Source organism: Salvelinus alpinus, chromosome 24 (assembly GCF_045679555.1).
Source record: "Salvelinus alpinus chromosome 24, SLU_Salpinus.1, whole genome shotgun sequence".
Lineage (NCBI taxonomy): Eukaryota > Metazoa > Chordata > Actinopteri > Salmoniformes > Salmonidae > Salvelinus > Salvelinus alpinus.
Genome location: NC_092109.1, coordinates 29,507,903 through 29,527,405, shown reverse-complemented (window position 1 = coordinate 29,527,405; position 19,503 = coordinate 29,507,903). Strand labels below are relative to the sequence as shown.

Below are 19,503 nucleotides of genomic sequence, written 5' to 3'. Positions count from 1 at the left end.
ATCCAGAGACACTGCAGTAGGGAGTCATTTAGCAGAGGCTCTTATCTAAAGACACTACAGTAGGGAGTCATTTAGCAGAGTCTCTTATCCAGGGACACTACAGAATGAAGTCATTTAGCAGAGTCTCTTATCCAGAGACCCTACAGAAGGAAGTCATTTAGCAGAGTCTCTTATCCAGAGACACTACAGCAGGGAGTCATTTAGCAGTCTCTTATCCAGAGACACTACAGTAGGGAGTCATTTAGCAGTCTCTTATCCAGAGACACTACAGTAGGGAGTCATTTAGCAGTCTCTTATCCAGAGGCACTATAGTAGGGAGTCATTTAGCAGTCTCTTATCCAGAGACACTACAGTAGGGAGTCATTTAGCAGAGGCTCTTATCCAGAGACACTACAGTAGGGAGTCATTTAGCAGAGTCTCTTATCCAGAGACATTACAGTAGGGAGTCATTTAGCAGAGGCTCTTATCCAGAGACACTACAGTAGGGAGTCATTTAACAGTCTCTTATCCAGAGACACTACAGTAGAGAGTCATTTAGCAGAGTCTCTTATCCAGAGGCACTACAGTAGGGAGTCATTTAGCAGTCTCTTATCCAGAGACACTACAGTAGGGAGTCATTTAGCAGAGGCTCTTATCCAGAGACACTACAGTAGGGAGTCATTTAGCAGAGGCTCTTATCCAGAGACACTACAGTAGGGAGTCATTTAGCAGAGGCTCTTATCCAGAGACACTACAGTAGGGAGTCATTTAGCAGAGTCTCTTATCCAGAGACACTACAGTAGGGAGTCATTTAGCAGAGGCTCTTATCCAGAGACACTACAGTAGGGAGTCATTTAGCAGTCTCTTATCCAGAGACACTACAGTAGAGAGTCATTTAGCAGAGTCTCTTATCCAGAGGCACTACAGTAGGGAGTCATTTAGCAGTCTCTTATCCAGAGACACTACAGTAGGGAGTCATTTAGCAGAGGCTCTTATCCAGAGACACTGCAGTAGGGAGTCATTTAGCAGAGGCTCTTATCCAGAGACACTACAGTAGGGAGTCATTTAGCAGAGGCTCTTATCCAGAGACACTACAGTAGGGAGTCATTTAGCAGAGGCTCTTATCCAGAGACACTACAGTAGGGAGTCATTTAGCAGAGTCTCTTATCCAGAGACACTACAGTAGGGAGTCATTTAGCAGAGGCTCTTATCCAGAGACACTACAGTAGGGAGTCATTTAGCAGTCTCTTATCCAGAGACACTACAGTAGAGAGTCATTTAGCAGAGGCTCTTATCCAGAGACACTACAGTAGGGAGTCATTTAGCAGTCTCTTATCCAGAGACACTACAGTAGGGAGTCATTTAGCAGAGGCTCTTATCCAGAGACACTGCAGTAGGGAGTCATTTAGCAGAGGCTCTTATCTAAAGACACTACAGTAGGGAGTCATTTAGCAGAGTCTCTTATCCAGGGACACTACAGAAGGAAGTCATTTAGCAGAGTCTCTTATCCAGAGACCCTACAGAAGGAAGTCATTTAGCAGAGTCTCTTATCCAGAGACACTACAGCAGGGAGTCATTTAGCAGTCTCTTATCCAGAGACACTACAGTAGGGAGTCATTTAGCAGTCTCTTATCCAGAGACACTACAGTAGGGAGTCATTTAGCAGTCTCTTATCCAGAGGCACTATAGTAGGGAGTCATTTAGCAGTCTCTTATCCAGAGACACTACAGTAGGGAGTCATTTAGCAGAGGCTCTTATCCAGAGACACTACAGTAGGGAGTCATTTAGCAGAGTCTCTTATCCAGAGACACTACAGTAGGGAGTCATTTAGCAGAGGCTCTTATCCAGAGACACTACAGTAGGGAGTCATTTAGCAGAGTCTCTTATCCAGAGACACTACAGTAGGGAGTCATTTAGCAGAGGCTCTTATCCAGAGACACTACAGTAGGGAGTCATTTAACAGTCTCAGTAGGGAGTCATTTAGCAGAGGCTCTTATCCAGAGACACTACAGTAGGGAGTCATTTAGCAGAGGCTCTTATACAGAGACACTACAGTAGGGAGTCATTTAGAAGAGTCTCTTATCCAGAGACACTACAGTAGGGAGTCATTTAGCAGAGGCTCTTATCCAGAGACACTACAGTAGGGAGTCATTTAGCAGTCTCTTATCCAGAGACACTACAGTAGGGATTAATTTAGCAGAGGCTCTTATCCAGAGACACTACAGTAGGGAGTCATTTTGCAGAGGCTCTTATACAGAGACACTACAGTAGGGAGTCATTTTGCAGAGGCTCTTATACAGAGACACTACAGTAGGGAGTCATTTAGAAGAGTCTCTTATCCAGAGACACTACAGTAGGGAGTCATTTAGCAGAGGCTCTTATCCAGAGACACTGCAGTAGGGAGTCATTTAGCAGAGGCTCTTATCTAAAGACACTACAGTAGGGAGTCATTTAGCAGAGTCTCTTATCCAGGGACACTACAGAATGAAGTCATTTAGCAGAGTCTCTTATCCAGAGACCCTACAGAAGGAAGTCATTTAGCAGAGTCTCTTATCCAGAGACACTACAGTAGGGAGTCATTTTGCAGAGGCTCTTATCCAGAGACACTACAGCAGGGAGTCATTGAGCAGTCTCTTATCCAGAGACACTACAGTAGGGAGTCATTTAGCAGTCTCTTATCCAGAGACACTACAGTAGGGAGTCATTTAGCAGTCTCTTATCCAGAGGCACTATAGTAGGGAGTCATTTAGCAGTCTCTTATCCAGAGACACTACAATAGGGAGTCATTTAGCAGAGGCTCTTATCCAGAGACACTACAGTAGGGAGTCATTTAGCAGAGTCTCTTATCCAGAGACACTACAGTAGGGAGTCATTTAGCAGTCTCTTATCCAGAGACACTACAGTAGAGAGTCATTTAGCAGAGGCTCTTATCCAGAGACACTGCAGTAGGGAGTCATTTAGCAGAGGCTCTTATCCAGAGACACTACAGTAGGGAGTCATTTAGCAGAGGCTCTTATCCAGAGACACTGCAGTAGGGAGTCATTTAGCAGAGTCTCTTATCCAGAGACACTACAGTAGGGAGTCATTTAGCAGAGGCTCTTATCCAGAGACACTGCAGTAGGGAGTCATTTAGCAGAGTCTCTTATCCAGAGACACTACAGTAGGGAGTCATTTAGCAGAGTCTCTTATCCAGAGACACTACAGTAGGGAGTCATTTAGCAGTCTCTTATCCAGAGACACTACAGTAGGGAGTCATTTAGTAGAGGCTCTTATCCAGAGACACTACAGTAGGGAGTCATTTAGCAGAGTCTCTTATCCAGAGACACTACAGTAGGGAGTCATTTAGCAGAGGCTCTTATCCAGAGACACTAAAGTAGGGAGTCATTTAGCAGAGGCTCTTATCCAGAGACACTGCAGTAGGGAGTCATTTAGCAGAGTCTCTTATCCAGAGACACTACAGTAGGGAGTCATTTAGCAGAGGCTCTTATCCAGAGACACTACAGTAGGGAGTCATTTAGCAGAGTCTCTTATCCAGAGACACTACAGTAGGGAGTCATTTAGCAGAGGCTCTTATCCAGAGACACTACAGTAGGGAGTCATTTAGCAGAGGCTCTTATCCAGAGACACTGAAGTAGGGAGTCATTTAGCAGATGCTCTTATCCAGAGACACTACAGTAGGGAGTCATTTAGCAGAGGCTCTTATCCAGAGACACTGCAGTAGGGAGTCATTTAGCAGAGTCTCTTATCCAGAGACACTACAGTAGGGAGTCATTTAGCAGTCTCTTATCCAGAGACACTACAGAAGGAAGTCATTTAGCAGAGGCTCTTATCCAGAGACACTACAGTAGGGAGTCATTTAGAAGAGTCTCTTATCCAGAGACACTACAGTAGGGAGTCATTTAGCAGATGCTCTTATCCAGAGACACTGCAGTAGGGAGTCATTTAGCAGAGGCTCTTATCCAGAGACACTGCAGTAGGGAGTCATTTAGCAGAGTCTCTTATCCAGAGACACTACAGTAGGGAGTCATTTAGCAGAGGCTCTTATCCAGAGACACTGCAGTAGGGAGTCATTTAGCAGAGGCTCTTATCCAGAGACACTACAGTAGGGAGTCATTTAGCAGAGGCTCTTATCCAGAGACACTGCAGTAGGGAGTCATTTAGCAGAGTCTCTTATCCAGAGACACTACAGTAGGGAGTCATTTAGCAGTCTCTTATCCAGAGACACTACAGAAGGAAGTCATTTAGCAGAGGCTCTTATACAGAGACACTACAGTAGGGAGTCATTTAGAAGAGTCTCTTATCCAGAGACACTACAGTAGGGAGTCATTTAGCAGAGGCTCTTATCCAGAGACACTACAGTAGGGAGTCATTTAGCAGTCTCTTATCCAGAGACACTACAGTAGGGATTAATTTAGCAGAGGCTCTTATCCAGAGACACTACAGTAGGGAGTCATTTTGCAGAGGCTCTTATACAGAGACACTACAGTAGGGAGTCATTTTGCAGAGGCTCTTATACAGAGACACTACAGTAGGGAGTCATTTAGAAGAGTCTCTTATCCAGAGACACTACAGTAGGGAGTCATTTAGCAGAGGCTCTTATCCAGAGACACTGCAGTAGGGAGTCATTTAGCAGAGGCTCTTATCCAGAGACACTACAGTAGGGAGTCATTTAGCAGAGTCTCTTATCCAGAGACACTACAGTAGGGATTAATTTAGCAGAGGCTCTTATCCAGAGACACTACAGTAGGGAGTCATTTAGCAGAGGCTCTTATCCAGAGACACTACAGTAGGGAGTCATTTAGCAGAGGCTCTTATCCAGAGACACTACAGTAGGGAGTCATTTAGCAGAGTCTCTTATCCAGAGACACTACAGTAGGGAGTCATTTAGCAGTCTCTTATCCAGAGACACTACAGTAGGGAGTCATTTAGTAGAGGCTCTTATCCAGAGACACTACATTAGGGAGTCATTTAGCAGAGTCTCTTATCCAGAGACACTACAGAAGGAAGTCATTTAGCAGTCTCTTATCCAGAGACACTACAGTAGGGAGTCATTTAGCAGAGTCTCTTATCCAGAGACACTACAGTAGGGAGTCATTTTGCAGAGGCTCTTATCCAGAGACACTACAGTAGGGAGTCATTTAGCAGAGGCTCTTATCCAGAGACACTGCAGTAGGGAGTCATTTAGAAGAGGCTCTTATCCAGAGACACTACAGTAGGGAGTCATTTAGCAGAGGCTCTTATCCAGAGACACTGCAGTAGGGAGTCATTTAGCAGAGGCTCTTATCCAGAGACACTACAGTAGGGAGTCATTTAGCAGAGGCTCTTATCCAGAGACACTGCAGTAGGGAGTCATTTAGCAGAGTCTCTTATCCAGAGACACTACAGTAGGGAGTCATTTAGCAGAGGCTCTTATCTAGAGACACTACAGTAGGGAGTCATTTAGCAGTCTCTTATCCAGAGACACTACAGTAGGGAGTCATTTAGTAGAGGCTCTTATCCAGAGACACTACAGTAGGGAGTCATTTAGCAGAGGCTCTTATCCAGAGACACTACAGTAGGGAGTCATTTAGCAGAGTCTCTTATCCAGAGACACTACAGTAGGGAGTCATTTTGCAGAGGCTCTTATCCAGAGACACTACAGTAGGGAGTCATTTAGCAGAGGCTCTTATCCAGAGACACTGCAGTAGGGAGTCATTTAGAAGAGGCTCTTATCCAGAGACACTACAGTAGGGAGTCATTTAGCAGAGGCTCTTATCCAGAGACACTGCAGTAGGGAGTCATTTAGCAGAGGCTCTTATCCAGAGACACTACAGTAGGGAGTCATTTAGCAGAGGCTCTTATCCAGAGACACTGCAGTAGGGAGTCATTTAGCAGAGTCTCTTATCCAGAGACACTACAGTAGGGAGTCATTTAGCAGAGGCTCTTATCTAGAGACACTACAGTAGGGAGTCATTTAGCAGTCTCTTATCCAGAGACACTACAGTAGGGAGTCATTTAGTAGAGGCTCTTATCCAGAGACACTACAGTAGGGAGTCATTTAGCAGAGGCTCTTATCCAGAGACACTACAGTAGGGAGTCATTTAGCAGAGTCTCTTATCCAGAGACACTACAGTAGGGAGTCATTTTGCAGAGGCTCTTATACAGAGACACTACAGTAGGGAGTCATTTTGCAGAGGCTCTTATACAGAGACACTACAGTAGGGAGTCATTTAGAAGAGTCTCTTATCCAGAGACACTACAGTAGGGAGTCATTTAGCAGAGGCTCTTATCCAGAGACACTGCAGTAGGGAGTCATTTAGCAGAGGCTCTTATCCAGAGACACTACAGTAGGGAGTCATTTAGCAGAGTCTCTTATCCAGAGACACTACAGTAGGGAGTCATTTAGCAGTCTCTTATCCAGAGACACTACAGTAGGGAGTCATTTAGCAGAGGCTCTTATCCAGAGACACTACAGTAGGGAGTCATTTAGCAGAGGCTCTTATCCAGAGACACTACAGTAGGGAGTCATTTAGCAGAGTCTCTTATCCAGAGACACTACAGTAGGGAGTCATTTAGCAGTCTCTTATCCAGAGACACTACAGTAGGGAGTCATTTAGTAGAGGCTCTTATCCAGAGACACTACATTAGGGAGTCATTTAGCAGAGTCTCTTATCCAGAGACACTACAGAAGGAAGTCATTTAGCAGTCTCTTATCCAGAGACACTACAGTAGGGAGTCATTTAGCAGAGTCTCTTATCCAGAGACACTACAGTAGGGAGTCATTTTGCAGAGGCTCTTATCCAGAGACACTACAGTAGGGAGTCATTTAGCAGAGGCTCTTATCCAGAGACACTGCAGTAGGGAGTCATTTAGAAGAGGCTCTTATCCAGAGACACTACAGTAGGGAGTCATTTAGCAGAGGCTCTTATCCAGAGACACTGCAGTAGGGAGTCATTTAGCAGAGGCTCTTATCCAGAGACACTACAGTAGGGAGTCATTTAGCAGAGGCTCTTATCCAGAGACACTGCAGTAGGGAGTCATTTAGCAGAGTCTCTTATCCAGAGACACTACAGTAGGGAGTCATTTAGCAGAGGCTCTTATCTAGAGACACTACAGTAGGGAGTCATTTAGCAGTCTCTTATCCAGAGACACTACAGCAGGGAGTCATTTAGTAGAGGCTCTTATCCAGAGACACTACAGTAGGGAGTCATTTAGCAGAGGCTCTTATCCAGAGACACTACAGTAGGGAGTCATTTAGCAGAGTCTCTTATCCAGAGACACTACAGTAGGGAGTCATTTAGCAGTCTCTTATCCAGAGACACTACAGTAGGGAGTCATTTAGTAGAGGCTCTTATCCAGAGACACTACAGTAGGGAGTCATTTAGCAGAGTCTCTTATCCAGAGACACTACAGTAGGGAGTCATTTTGCAGAGGCTCTTATCCAGAGACACTACAGTAGGGAGTCATTTAGCAGAGTCTCTTATCCAGAGACACTACAGTAGGGAGTCATTTAGCAGTCTCTTATCCAGAGACACTACAGTAGGGAGTCATTTAGTAGAGGCTCTTATCCAGAGACACTACAGTAGGGAGTCATTTAGCAGAGTCTCTTATCCAGAGACACTACAGTAGGGAGTCATTTTGCAGAGGCTCTTATCCAGAGACACTACAGTAGTGAGTCATTTAGCAGAGTCTCTTATCCAGAGTGACTTATTGTACAGTCATCTTAAGATAGCTAGGTGAGACAACCACATATCACAGTCAAATACAAGATACGAACATTCCATTCCAGCTAAACACTGGATATATAGCGTTTTGCAAAAAAACACATTTTCATACCCATCTCAAATCTATGAATAAAAAATCAGAGAACAGTAATATTTTACACACACATGAAGGTCCCCATAAACAATAATTTCTGATGAAAAAACACAAATGTGAAAAATTGGTTGATATAGCATTTTGGAAAGAAACTTCATATCTAGTCTGTACAGTCACCCATAGAAAGGGCCTCAGAGTAGGATATTTACTTGTCATTGTATCAGTTACATGAATGATGCTGATTACAGCAAATGTAATGTAGGTTCTGAAGGTTCTAGTTATTGTATCACTGCAGTAGGAGTTGTGTAATATTTCATTAACCAGACAGAGTAAAACTAATGATGCAGATGTCCTTCAAACTAATAATGCCCTCAAGTCAGGACTTGTAATCTGATGTAATCTTGTTGTTACATTGTTATCAACATGTAGCTTTTTATTACACTGAATAGCATCAAAAGAACAATCCTCAATGGGATATTGAACAAAGTGATATCAGCTTCCCAACACTGCCCTTTTTCAGGTCTCAGAAAGAAAGAAACATTGAGAATCATAACATGGACACACCAATCACTTCTAAAGGATTCTTTATTGCCATGTCCTCCAGTTCACAGTACATGAACAACATTTAGTCAGTTGACTTCCTGTGAGGGAAAGAACAGGTTTAGAGGTGGCATCATACTGAAAACATGTTTTTGTGTTTTACAATACATTCCCTCAGTGTGCCACTGCCTGGTTATGGTAACGTCAGCTCTTTAACTGGCTGAGCTGAGTGCATAATGTGTGCTACCGTTCTGACCTGATGTGTGGCCCCGGCCTGCCGTAAACCTACACCAGAATATGACTTCATGTGTGGTTCTACTGGTAATCATGTCCTGTATTCTATCTTGACATTCCAGCTCTGTGTGGTAAGTAGGGCATATACTGACGCCATGGTTTCCTGTAAGGATGGTGCCATGACATAAAAGGCAAACCAATAAGAGGATAACAGGAAAACACTGTTCATTTATCTGTGCTCTTACAGCATGGAGGGGAGGAGGGAACATCCACATGTCTCTACCAGGGATCTTTCTCACAGGTTTACTATTGGCTGGGTGGAGATCATTTGCCAGCTGAAGTAGCTTACAGTAGGTGAGTGAATGGCCTATTGAATTGTTACTATCTGTAATGTGTTGTTAGGTGTCAGACATACGTTCTGTGTTAGGTGTCAGACATACGTTCTGTGTTAGGTGTCAGACATACGTTCTGTGTTAGGTGTCAGACATAAGTTCTGTGTTAGGTGTCAGACATATGTTCTGTGATGCATAAATGGGTCTTCAAAGTGCACTCAAGAGTGTGATTTGGAGGATGGTTTATACTTGTCCAAATTATTGTGGAAAGTTGTGTTTTTCTGCATCGAATGGTTGGATACTGGTCTTTAACCAGTGTTATACAGAATAATTCCCATTAACCTAACAAAACCAAACACAAACTTCATATCGTCTTCATATAACCCATTTGACACTTTCCTGGGGTACCTAAACCCATCTTGTTGTAGGTCTTCTTTTAGATTTAATTAGGGCTGCAGAGCGGACCCTGGAGAGACCCCATACCAACCAACCTTACATCTGCGTCTGTCATGTGGCAGACACACCTGTCTATTCTGGAGGGTACAGGACAACCTGTCACTGTCTGCTACCATGAAGAACTGAAATGAAGACACCAAGCTGAGTTACCATTCATTACACTTTCAGGTAGGCAGAATGTCTGAGAGAGAAGCCTTCACATGAACCAGTCTGACCATGTTGCCTGTCCGGTCCTCTGTGGACAGTCTGAGAGTCACTCTTTAACACGTACCTAGTGGCATTAGAGACCTTATTGAATGTGAACGTAGGAGCTCTGAATGAATAGCTCAATAGTAATATGATAATGATAACCAATATTATTCCCCCAAGAAATACTAGAACATTGCAGAAATATATTTCCTGCTGTCTTGTGTTTGAATTTCTACCAAAAAAAGATTATTCCTTTAAACCAACCCCCACCATACCAGTTTAACTTTTTAGCACATGTAATTGCTTCCTCCCTCCCCCCTTGTATTAAAACATCCAACAAGGAATTCCACATTTGCAAGATTAATAAGTTATTACATTTTTATACATACATACATACCACACACACACACACACACACACACAGAGGGGAGCTAGGAAGTTGCCTGGTGCAGTATCATGCTTCAACAACCTCCTAGAATCTAAAGAACTATACCGAAGAACACAGTAAAACATCAGATATTCTTCCACTTCTCAACTCTGCTAATCATTTCCAACAAGGCATCACCATTTCAAACAGCATGGATCAAACAGCCTGTTCGGCCACATTTACACTGGTCTGCATATTAAACCATCCTGCAATGGACGGCATACACAACCGAATGCGCTAAGTAACATTGAACACTTCAGCTGGTACATGTCATCTTCACATATAGATCAAGTTTAGATGTTTTATTTAATTAGAATATATGGTAATCTGCTGGTACCGGGCAATCACAGTGACTCTAAAATAAAATCACAAGAGGAAGTAAAAGGGTAGGTCTTTAAAAAGTAGCATTGAGACAGTATGATTGACGATTGTTTGGCATCCCTTCCAAATTTTAAGTCTAGTTATTTTGGGTGTGTCACAGCTGGGTCCAGTGGTCTGAGTGGGGTGTAGGAGATCTGCCCTGGCGTCTTTTGGCAGAACAGTCTTGGAGGAGGAATAATCCCGTCCTCCTCTGATCTCATATTGTTATTGGCATCATCAGCAGTGGACCTGAAGATGAGGTGGGGTGAGATCAAATCCACTTTCATTTTTCAAGCAAGGCATAAACCTGGGCAGGAGGTTAAATAGTGCCCTGTCCCATGCCCATATAGGTTATGCTAAAAGTGCAAAAACAACGCAGAAACACATACAGTAGGTACACACACAGAAAGATGAAATGAGGGAATCCCTCACCCACAGTCAACCACTCTAGAACCTTTCCAAATGAATTTCAAATACACTGAATTATCATTGTAGCCAACAAACAAACACAAAATATAATTGAACACAGATGGCTGTGTTCACTAAAGGAATCCTGTTCAGTTTACATTAAATCTCTACAATGTTTTTTTCTTTGAAAGGAGAGCTGCTGTGTGGCAGTGCATGGCTCAGTCCAGCAGGAGGCGTACTTTCTACAGTGTAGCTTCTACAGCCAGTCTTTAAGGGATAAAGTTCCATTGTTTCATCCTCATCCAAGGTATTATCCACTTCCATATCCGTCTCAACTACTTGCACGGAACACCACCAGCTCTCTGAGTCCATTCGGTGAGTCCATTCCCTTATAACTAAATTGCATCTCATTCCCTGAAAGCAGATGTGAAATACTCTGTTACTGGCCGACTCAAGTCCACAACCCTTCAAATGAAGCTGAGGCGGTAGGGAGGGGAGAGAATAGTGTCTCTACACAATGAACTAACCATTCTGTGAGCAGGTTGGCAGAGAGAGGCAGGGTCAGTATGCATCAGTCTGTCTTTTCAAGCAGCCTGCCTGCATGCATGTCATTTTCCCTATGTAGCTCCAAGGCCCTCCACTCTAATGGTGCACAGCTGAGCTGTTTGTTCTCAGTCCGAGACGTTGCATATCATGGAGAGGGTTGAGCAGAGAGGAGAGAGACTACTGTTTACATACTGTACACACTTTGGGTCAATTGAAATAAACAGCCATCAAACATGCTGCACATGTGTCTCTTCATCTAAATCAATTGGGTAGCTTTAAGCAATTGCTATTCTGCCCAACTTGTCAAGTATGTGAAGCAAGATAAAATAACCATGGTGATGCACGCACGCGCACACTCACGGTACAAAGAAACACACTATTGGGCAAAGAGCACCCCTGGATATCCTGCTCAACTGGTCAAGCTATTGAGAAGACCATCAGATGGTGAGAAATGACTCAGGGTTGTTTTTCAGTTGGTTCGACACTCATGGGCTGGTCCAGAGTTCAAATGTCATTCTACAGAATGCAGAGTATTATGCATGTGTGTGTGTGTGTGTGTGTCTGTATTAATATACAGTGAGCAACAGTAATAGAGTATGTTGATGTATTGTGCATGGGTGTTTGTATACAATATTGAATGTCTGCCTTTGTTTATGTGAGTTTGTTTGTGTGTGATCTTGTGTGTGTGTTATATTGTGTCTGTGTACACATAGTGTGTACTGTGAGAGAGCTAGCAGGGCTTGTTGACATTGCACAGCAGCTCGGTGACTTTGATGAGGCGGGCCACGGTGCTCTGGGATTCCTCCTGCAGCCGCTGGTTATTCTGCCTGAGGCTCTGCACCTCGGCCTGCAGCACCGCCTTGTCCTCCTTCTCCTGCCAGGGAGCGGCACACAACAACACCCGTCTGTCAGACCACCATGGCTGGGATGGATGGAGGGGTGAGAGGGATCTGGGTGTGGGTGGAGGTGGGTGAGGGCTGGCTTGGACTGGGCTGGACAGCAGGCACGCGCAGACAGACGGGTTCACAAACATACACATACATGCCTTGTGGTAGCAGTGCAAGCAAGGCAGGGTACTAGAGAAGTACACAAACACACACCAGATACACGCACGCACTCACACACGCAAATACAAACCAATTTCCTTCTATAAAAGCACTCCATAGGGAGAAGTGGAGTATGGAGGAAATGTTTAGATGGGATTTACTATGGCAACCACTTGTTCCAGACCAAACAACCAATTAATAAATCAATCTCTCATTAAACGAGAGCAGAGGAATTGCCATAACATTTTATTTCCAATGTAGCTGATTGTTATACAAGTGAGATTTCCATAAAGACCCAAGCTCCAAAATGTCTTGCATTCCTCATCAACCAAACAGCAGCGGTCACCCTAATCTCTCACTACTTGGAATTCAGTTTGAAATCAGCTATTGCAATTTTTAGAGCGGTGATTTGCCATAGTAAATGCTTCCTGTTTGCTATGTCACAAACTGTATCAAGAGTTGTGACAGAGACAGGAAATCGGAGGCTTAGGGTAGACAAACAGACAGGGGCCACTACCAGCACAACCAGTGTTACCAACAGCATTATTGCTTTAACACTAAACCTTTAACTGACACGGGTATGACAAAACATGTATTTTTACTGCTCTAATTACGTTGGTAAACAGTTTATAATAGCAATAAGGCACCTCAGGGATTTGTGGTTTATGGCCAGGCACTGCGTCATGCATAAGAACAGCCCTATGCCGTGGTATATTGGCCATTTACCACACCCCCTCGTGCCTTATTGCTTAATTATATTGCCTCCCTGCACCTTTGCCTTATGTAATGGTGTTGATTTGTTTTACTATCTACACAGAGAGGGTTCTATCCAGACTGACTCCTGTCTGTCTGTCTGTCTATCTGTCTGTGTCTATCTGTCTGGCTCGTCTGTCTGTCTGGTCTCTGTCTGTCTCGTCTGGCTGTCTCTCTGTCTGTGTCTGTCTGTCTATCTGTCTGTTTGTCTGTCTGTCTATCTGTCTCGTCTGGTCTGTCTGTCTCGTCTGTCTGTCTGTCTGTCTGTCAAGTCTGTCTGTCTGGTGTGATGTCAGTGAGTCGTGGGATGAGGAGGGGACGGGTTACGGATAGTTGACAATAACAATTCATGATAGATGAGACCAGTTATCATCAATCTGGGTCAATAGGAATTCTCTTTGATAGCAGCAGTACTGTATGGCTTTGCTGGTTCAACTCCCTAGTGGACCATAGTGCAACTGTGCCCTGGAGCAAGTCAATACACCTGAAATAACAAGTACTCAGCTTCAGAATTGGAAAATTAATAAATGTAAAGTTGAGAGTCCAACAGAAAGCAAAGTAACCAATGATCATCACCACATCAGGTGATTGTTCACTGGGCCATACTACACTAGCTTCAGTACCGTCAACCCTCCCGTCTTGGCAGTCAGACAGAAACCAAAGACTAACCAAAAGTAGTCCATGTTTCACATCACACTTCTGAATGGAACCTAACCAGCTACTCTGAGGTAACACAATTCCCACGGTCTTAGCTAATTCCTACTTGTTTCTGCTGGACATACTATGGGACCGGGAAAGCCCATAACCAACCATGCTCACTCACTCTACCAGGGCAGAAGGTAAACAACAGAGAAAATGGATCATCTGATGTGGCATGTCCCTGTTAGGTCGTCTTCCTTCTTTGTTAATTGTCCCTGACTGTTAATGTCTGTGTGTTGTCTAGATTGATGATAACACTGTGTTAATGGTGAGTGTTCAGAGGAAGAGTAGGGAGTTACGAAAACAGAGGGTAAGACTTTGGTTATGTTGGAGTTATAGCCACAGGATTGTGACCATAATATCTGCAGAGTTTGATTCTTATGTGTGATTCATGTCTCACATGTTTCAAGAAGTTGAGCGAATAGCATTTGCACTAAAATCCTTAGAATGTCATTCACTTAGTTGGATGGCAGTTTTAAACACTGGCAGTGTGGCGTCTCTTTGATATTTGAGTGGTGAAAAGGACTACGTTGGAGGGGATATAGCACACTGCATACCATAGGGTTTCATTTGACCTCAGAGATTAAACACCCTCGTTACTGTAACAAAGGAATCATGTCTCACCCAAATGTGTTTAAGGATGCTTGGGAGGCTTCCAAACCCTCTTCATTTCTCTCTCCTTCTTTCACTCTTTCTCACCCTTTCTCCAATTTGCTTCAGTCTTCCTTTCCTCCCCAGATGCTCTACATTGTGTAACCAACACTACAAGAGCAGCTAGTCATTCAGTAGTTCTGAAGGCTTCAAAGGTCATCCATCCCCAAGTCCCCATGTTTCCCAGAGAAGAGCCTGTGAATGGAGAAATGGTGCTGAGGTCCTGAGGCTGCACACAGGGATGACTGACAGCCTGTCAGACCTTCAGGGTTGCGAGGAGGAACTTTGCTTACATCTTTCACATCCATGAAGGACCCCACAGGTCGTTTTAGGTTATTGGGTTAATGAACTCAGGTCTGTTTTTAGTAGTTCCATTTCCAATTGTTATTTTGTTTTCAACGCAACAACAGAGGAAAAATCTCATGCTGTACTTGCCTCTACTGCCATTGGTCACTTAGTGTTGAGAGAGTGAGCATGGTTGCCCAAAGTCCCTCCAGCCAATCTTCTCATCTCCTCTGTTCACCCTGCCCAATGACAAGACAGGTTTCTTTTGCTTGGCCCACCCTACTTCTACATTCCGTCCGTCCGTCCGTCCGTCCGTCCGTCCGTCCGTCTGTCTGTCTGTCTGTCTGCAGTAGGAATCAGGGGGTTGGGTGAGGAGAAGGGAGGGTGGGGTACAAGGTAGGGTGGGGGGTAAGTGGACGGGATGGGGGGGTCGTAGGGTCACTGTGTGGGCAGGATGCTGTGGGGGGGGTCTGGGGAGGGGCTGTGTTTGGCCATCTGAATGGGGAGTACCTTTTGCAAGTCGTCCTGCAGCCTCTTCAGCATGTCCTCCAGCTGGGACACCTTCTCCTCCAGGTGGCCCGGTGAGTCACTGGCGAAACGGGACAGAGACACACACTCAGTATAATGCACATAGTTTGGTGCTGTCTGTATGTTTCCTGTATCCAGGGTCGGCCCTAGCCTTTTGGGGGCCTTGAGCAAAATTTTGTTGGGGGGCTACACCATCTCGCAGGCAAAACATTTTAGTGGCCCTGTCGATAATTCAACCATGATTCCTACAAGTTTAGATAGCTGGCTAGACTATTTTTTATTTTACCACTTTTTCTCCCCAATTTCGTGGTATCCAATTGGTAGTTACAGTCTTGTCCCATCGCTGCAATTCCCGTACGGACTCGAGAGGCAAAGGCCAAGAGCCACGCGTCCTCCGAAACACGACCCTGCTTCTTGACACACTGCTCACTTAACCCGGAAGCCAGCCACCACAATGTGTCGGAGGAAACACCGTACACCTGGCGACCAAAGTCAGCGTGTATGCGCCCGGCCCGGACATCCCGGGTGGCCAAACCCTCCCCTAACCCGGACAACGCTGGTCCAATTGTGCGCCGCCTCACGGGTCTCCCGGTCACGGACAGCTGCGACACAGCCTGGGATCGAACCCAGGTCCGTAGTGATGCCTCTAGCACTGCGATGCAATGCCTTAGACCACTGCGCCACTCGGGAAGCCCCGGCTAGACTAATTGACCAATCAAAAAAATTGTTAGCTGACATGGGCTAATTGAGTAACTGTTAGTAACTGACATGACAAGAGAAAAACTTCTGATGGTCAACCAAATTTCGAAAATGCACTTGATGTATTCAACTGTTCTAACTCTCAACAGATTGAGTTCCAAAAAAATACACACTACCGTTCAAAAATTTGGGGTCACTTAGAAATGTCCTTGTTTTTGAAAGAAAAGCACATTTTTTGTCCATTAAAATAACATCGAATTGATCAGAAATACAGTGTAGACACTGTTAATGTTGTAAATGACTATTGTAACTGGAAACGGCAGATTTTTAATGGAATATCTACATAGGCATACAGAGGCCCATTATCAGCAACCATCACTCCTGTGTTCCAATGGCACGTTGTATTAGCTAATCCAAGTTTATAATAATTGGTAGTAGTTAGTCTTGTCTCATCGCTACAACTCCCGTACGGACTCGGGAGAAGCGAAGGTTGAGAGCCACGCGTCCTCCGAAACACAACCCAACCAAGCCGCACTGCTTCTTGACACAATGCCCATCCAACCCGGAAGCCAGCCACACCAATGTGACGGAGGAAACACCGTACACCTGGCGACCTGGTCAGCGTGCACTGCGCCCGGTCCGCCACCGGAGTCACTAGTGCGCAATGCCGGCCAAACCCTCCCTAACCCAGACGACGCTGGGCTAATTGTGCGCCGCCCCATGGGCCTCCCGGTCGGCTGCGACAGAGCCTGGACTCAAACCCAGAATCTCTGGTGGCACAGCTAGACCACTGCGCCACTTGGGACAGCTAGCACTGCGATGCAGTGCCTTAGACCACTGCGCCACCCGGGAGGCCCTCTTTTGCAATTATGTTAGCACAGCTGAAAACTGTTGTGCTAATTAAAGAAGCAATAAAACTGTCCTTCTTTATACTAGTTGAGTATCTGGTGCATCAGCATTTGTTAGTTCGATTACAGGCTCAAAATGTCCAGAAACAAAGAACTTTCTCCCACTCCTCTTTCTATTCTGGTTAGAGACGCTGGTTTGCGCTGTTCTGTAAAGGGAGTAGTACACAGCGTTGTACGAGATCTTCAGTTTCTTGGCAATTTCTCGCATGGAATAGCCTTCATTTCTCAGAACAAGAATAGACTGACAAGTTTCAGGAGAAAGTTACTTTTGAACGGTAGTGTATATATATAGATTTTTTGATAGGTGGTCGGGCACCCTAGGAGACAGCTTATGTCGCTTATGCCTGGGGCCGGCCCTGCCTGTATCCTCTCTGTTTTGTGTTTGTGTGAAAAGACAGAGAGAGACTTTGAGTCAGAATGTGAGACACAATAAAGGGGGGAATGGGGTGAAAGAGGCACATGCATTCACACTGAGTCAAACAGAGAGGAGGCTGAGGTACTGGCTGTGACCCCACTCTCTGAGGGGGTCTCAGGGGGAGTTGGGATATGCACAAAAATACATGTCCAATTAACACGTATGAAACAGGACAAATATAAGCAACCACCAAATGATTATTAATCAGAGAGAAAGAAGGAGAATACATAACAGCAGGAGAGAGAGAGTTGGAGAGTTAAAGAAAGAGAGTGTGAGAGATGATGAGGGGAGATCTAAGGACAGGCAATATGCCAAAGAGCCAGTATCATGATGAGCAACAGAGAGGCTGAAATAAGCACACTGTTCAAAAGTCCATCTCTGATTTACAACCTCCCACAAGAAGATCCACACAAAGGACAATGAGTCAGACACCATTTGGAGTTCACATACACAGAGAGACATGCATAGAGGTCTACAGTGATCCAATCTCAGTGTGTGCATGTATTTATTTTTCATTTGATATTTAACTAGGCAATTCAGTTAAGAACAAATTCTTATTTTCATTGACAGCCCACCGGGGAACAGTGGGTTAACTGCCTTGTTCAGGGGTAGAAAGACAGATTTTTACCTTGTCAGCTCGGGGATTCAATCCAGCAACCTTTCGGTTACTGGCCCAACGCTTTAACCACTAGGCTACCAGCCGTGTATAGCTAGAGACCCAAACCCACCTGTCCTTCATGTCCTTTAGCTTGCCATCTGTCAGGGAGTCTGCTCCTTGGGTCCCATCTCCTGCTTTACGTTGTGAAATATGACACATCACTTACCCATGTTAGTCACTGAGCCCAACCACACAGAGCCAGTCATACACAGCCAGCCATATACACTCGATAGAAAATAAAGTATTTTGTTTTCAACAGTGCTAATTTGACAATTTCCAGTGGTAATGTATCAAATATGACAGCTGTAGATGCATTTAGTAAAATAACATAATCTGTTGTCATCCCATGCAGATGGATGTCTCCTTACCTTCACGTGACAAGGCTTCTAGGATGCTGCGGCATGCCGTGGCTAGATCAGCTATAGACTGCCACTCCTCCTCTGAGGAATCTGTGGTCTCCGACAGGACTGGAAGAGAGAAACAGAGTTTCAATGGGCTTTCATAACAAAGGCATATCAACAAGGTGAGCAGCAGACCATGACAATACAGCAGGACAACACAACAGAATTGTGGGATTTATGAGCAGGCAAATTCCTTCTGTGGTTCAACAAGGACAAAGAGCCACCACCAGGGGGTGCTACCACAATGCTTTGCTGCCTCGGTGGTGCTGCCCGACTAGCTGCAGTGTGAGAGCGAGAAGTGGGTTCTTTCAATCTCTGTGTGTGACGGCCTTCTGGAGTGTGGGGAGGGAAACAGAGACAATCTCCTCCAAGAAAGCTGAAGTATCTGCTGAGAGGATGAGTGTGTGAGCTCTTACAGAAACACTGTGATGAGTCTCATAGCCTCACGGATGAGAAAGAGAGAGAGCAGATGGTCCAAAAGGGATCCTTGATTTGAGGCAGCCTAAAGCCCACCCCCATCTGGCCCTCCTTTGGTGTGTAGCTGGTAGGGGATGGTAGAGGGGCGGGGGCATATTGGGTTATGGGGATAGGGGGCAGCCTAGATGAAAGAAGAGGGACAAAGGGGATGGAAGGGAGGGCTAAAGGAGGATAATGAGGAGAAGGGTTTAGGGGAGAAAGGGTCTGGGGGCTAAAAAGGGATTTGAGTCTCAATTACAGCAGAGAGCATTTTTGAACAGTTGTAATAGCACCATTCGGCCTGGCCTCATCAGCTGGCACAGGGTCTGCACAGAGGCCTTTTGTTTCAGACGGCCTTGCCTTCATAGTCCTTCTCTTATCATAGCTACTCCTCTCTCTCTTTACAGTTAGCTTTCTTTTGTTTTACTGCTCTCACTCTCAAGCTGTTGTGGCAGTGGAACAACTGTCTGTTTGCCATCATCAGGAAGGTGATCAACATCGCTGAGCAGTCGCTAATAGACGCTATTGTTTATGCATGCCAGTGTTAAAGTGCTGTTTAATAAACAGGAGAAATACATGGGAAATAGGATTCATAACACACATCATCACCATCCTCACCTAAAACTAGGACGTCTACCTAGGGGTAGTTGATATTTGAGGATGTGGTGATGGTAATGAGGTGTGTAAGGACATTGGAGAGGAATTGGGATGTTATGCAGGATAGAGTGAGTGGTGT

At 44.9% G+C, this 19,503-nt stretch overlaps 1 protein-coding gene across 9 annotated transcripts in view; it reads right to left on the bottom strand.

Moving 5' to 3' along the window:
- Positions 1–8,343: 8,343 nt before the first annotated feature.
- LOC139552527 (signal-induced proliferation-associated protein 1-like) overlaps positions 8,344–19,503 on the bottom strand; it is a 43,053-nt gene continuing 31,893 nt past the window's right edge. For 2 of the 9 annotated variants that reach the window (XM_071364337.1, XM_071364338.1), the window contains exons 13-16: positions 18,279–18,377; positions 17,981–18,044; positions 15,213–15,291; positions 8,344–11,136 (exon numbers count right to left, since the gene is read on the bottom strand). In XM_071364337.1, coding sequence (XP_071220438.1) covers positions 10,882–11,136; positions 15,213–15,291; positions 17,981–18,044; positions 18,279–18,377 — 497 coding nt within the window. In that variant the 3' untranslated portion in view covers positions 8,344–10,881. Of the gene's footprint in view, positions 12,261–14,852; positions 15,047–15,212; positions 15,292–17,980; positions 18,045–18,278; positions 18,378–19,503 lie in introns of all 9 variants that reach the window. The other 7 variants (XR_011670442.1, XR_011670443.1, XR_011670441.1 and 4 more) reach the window with 7 other exon arrangements.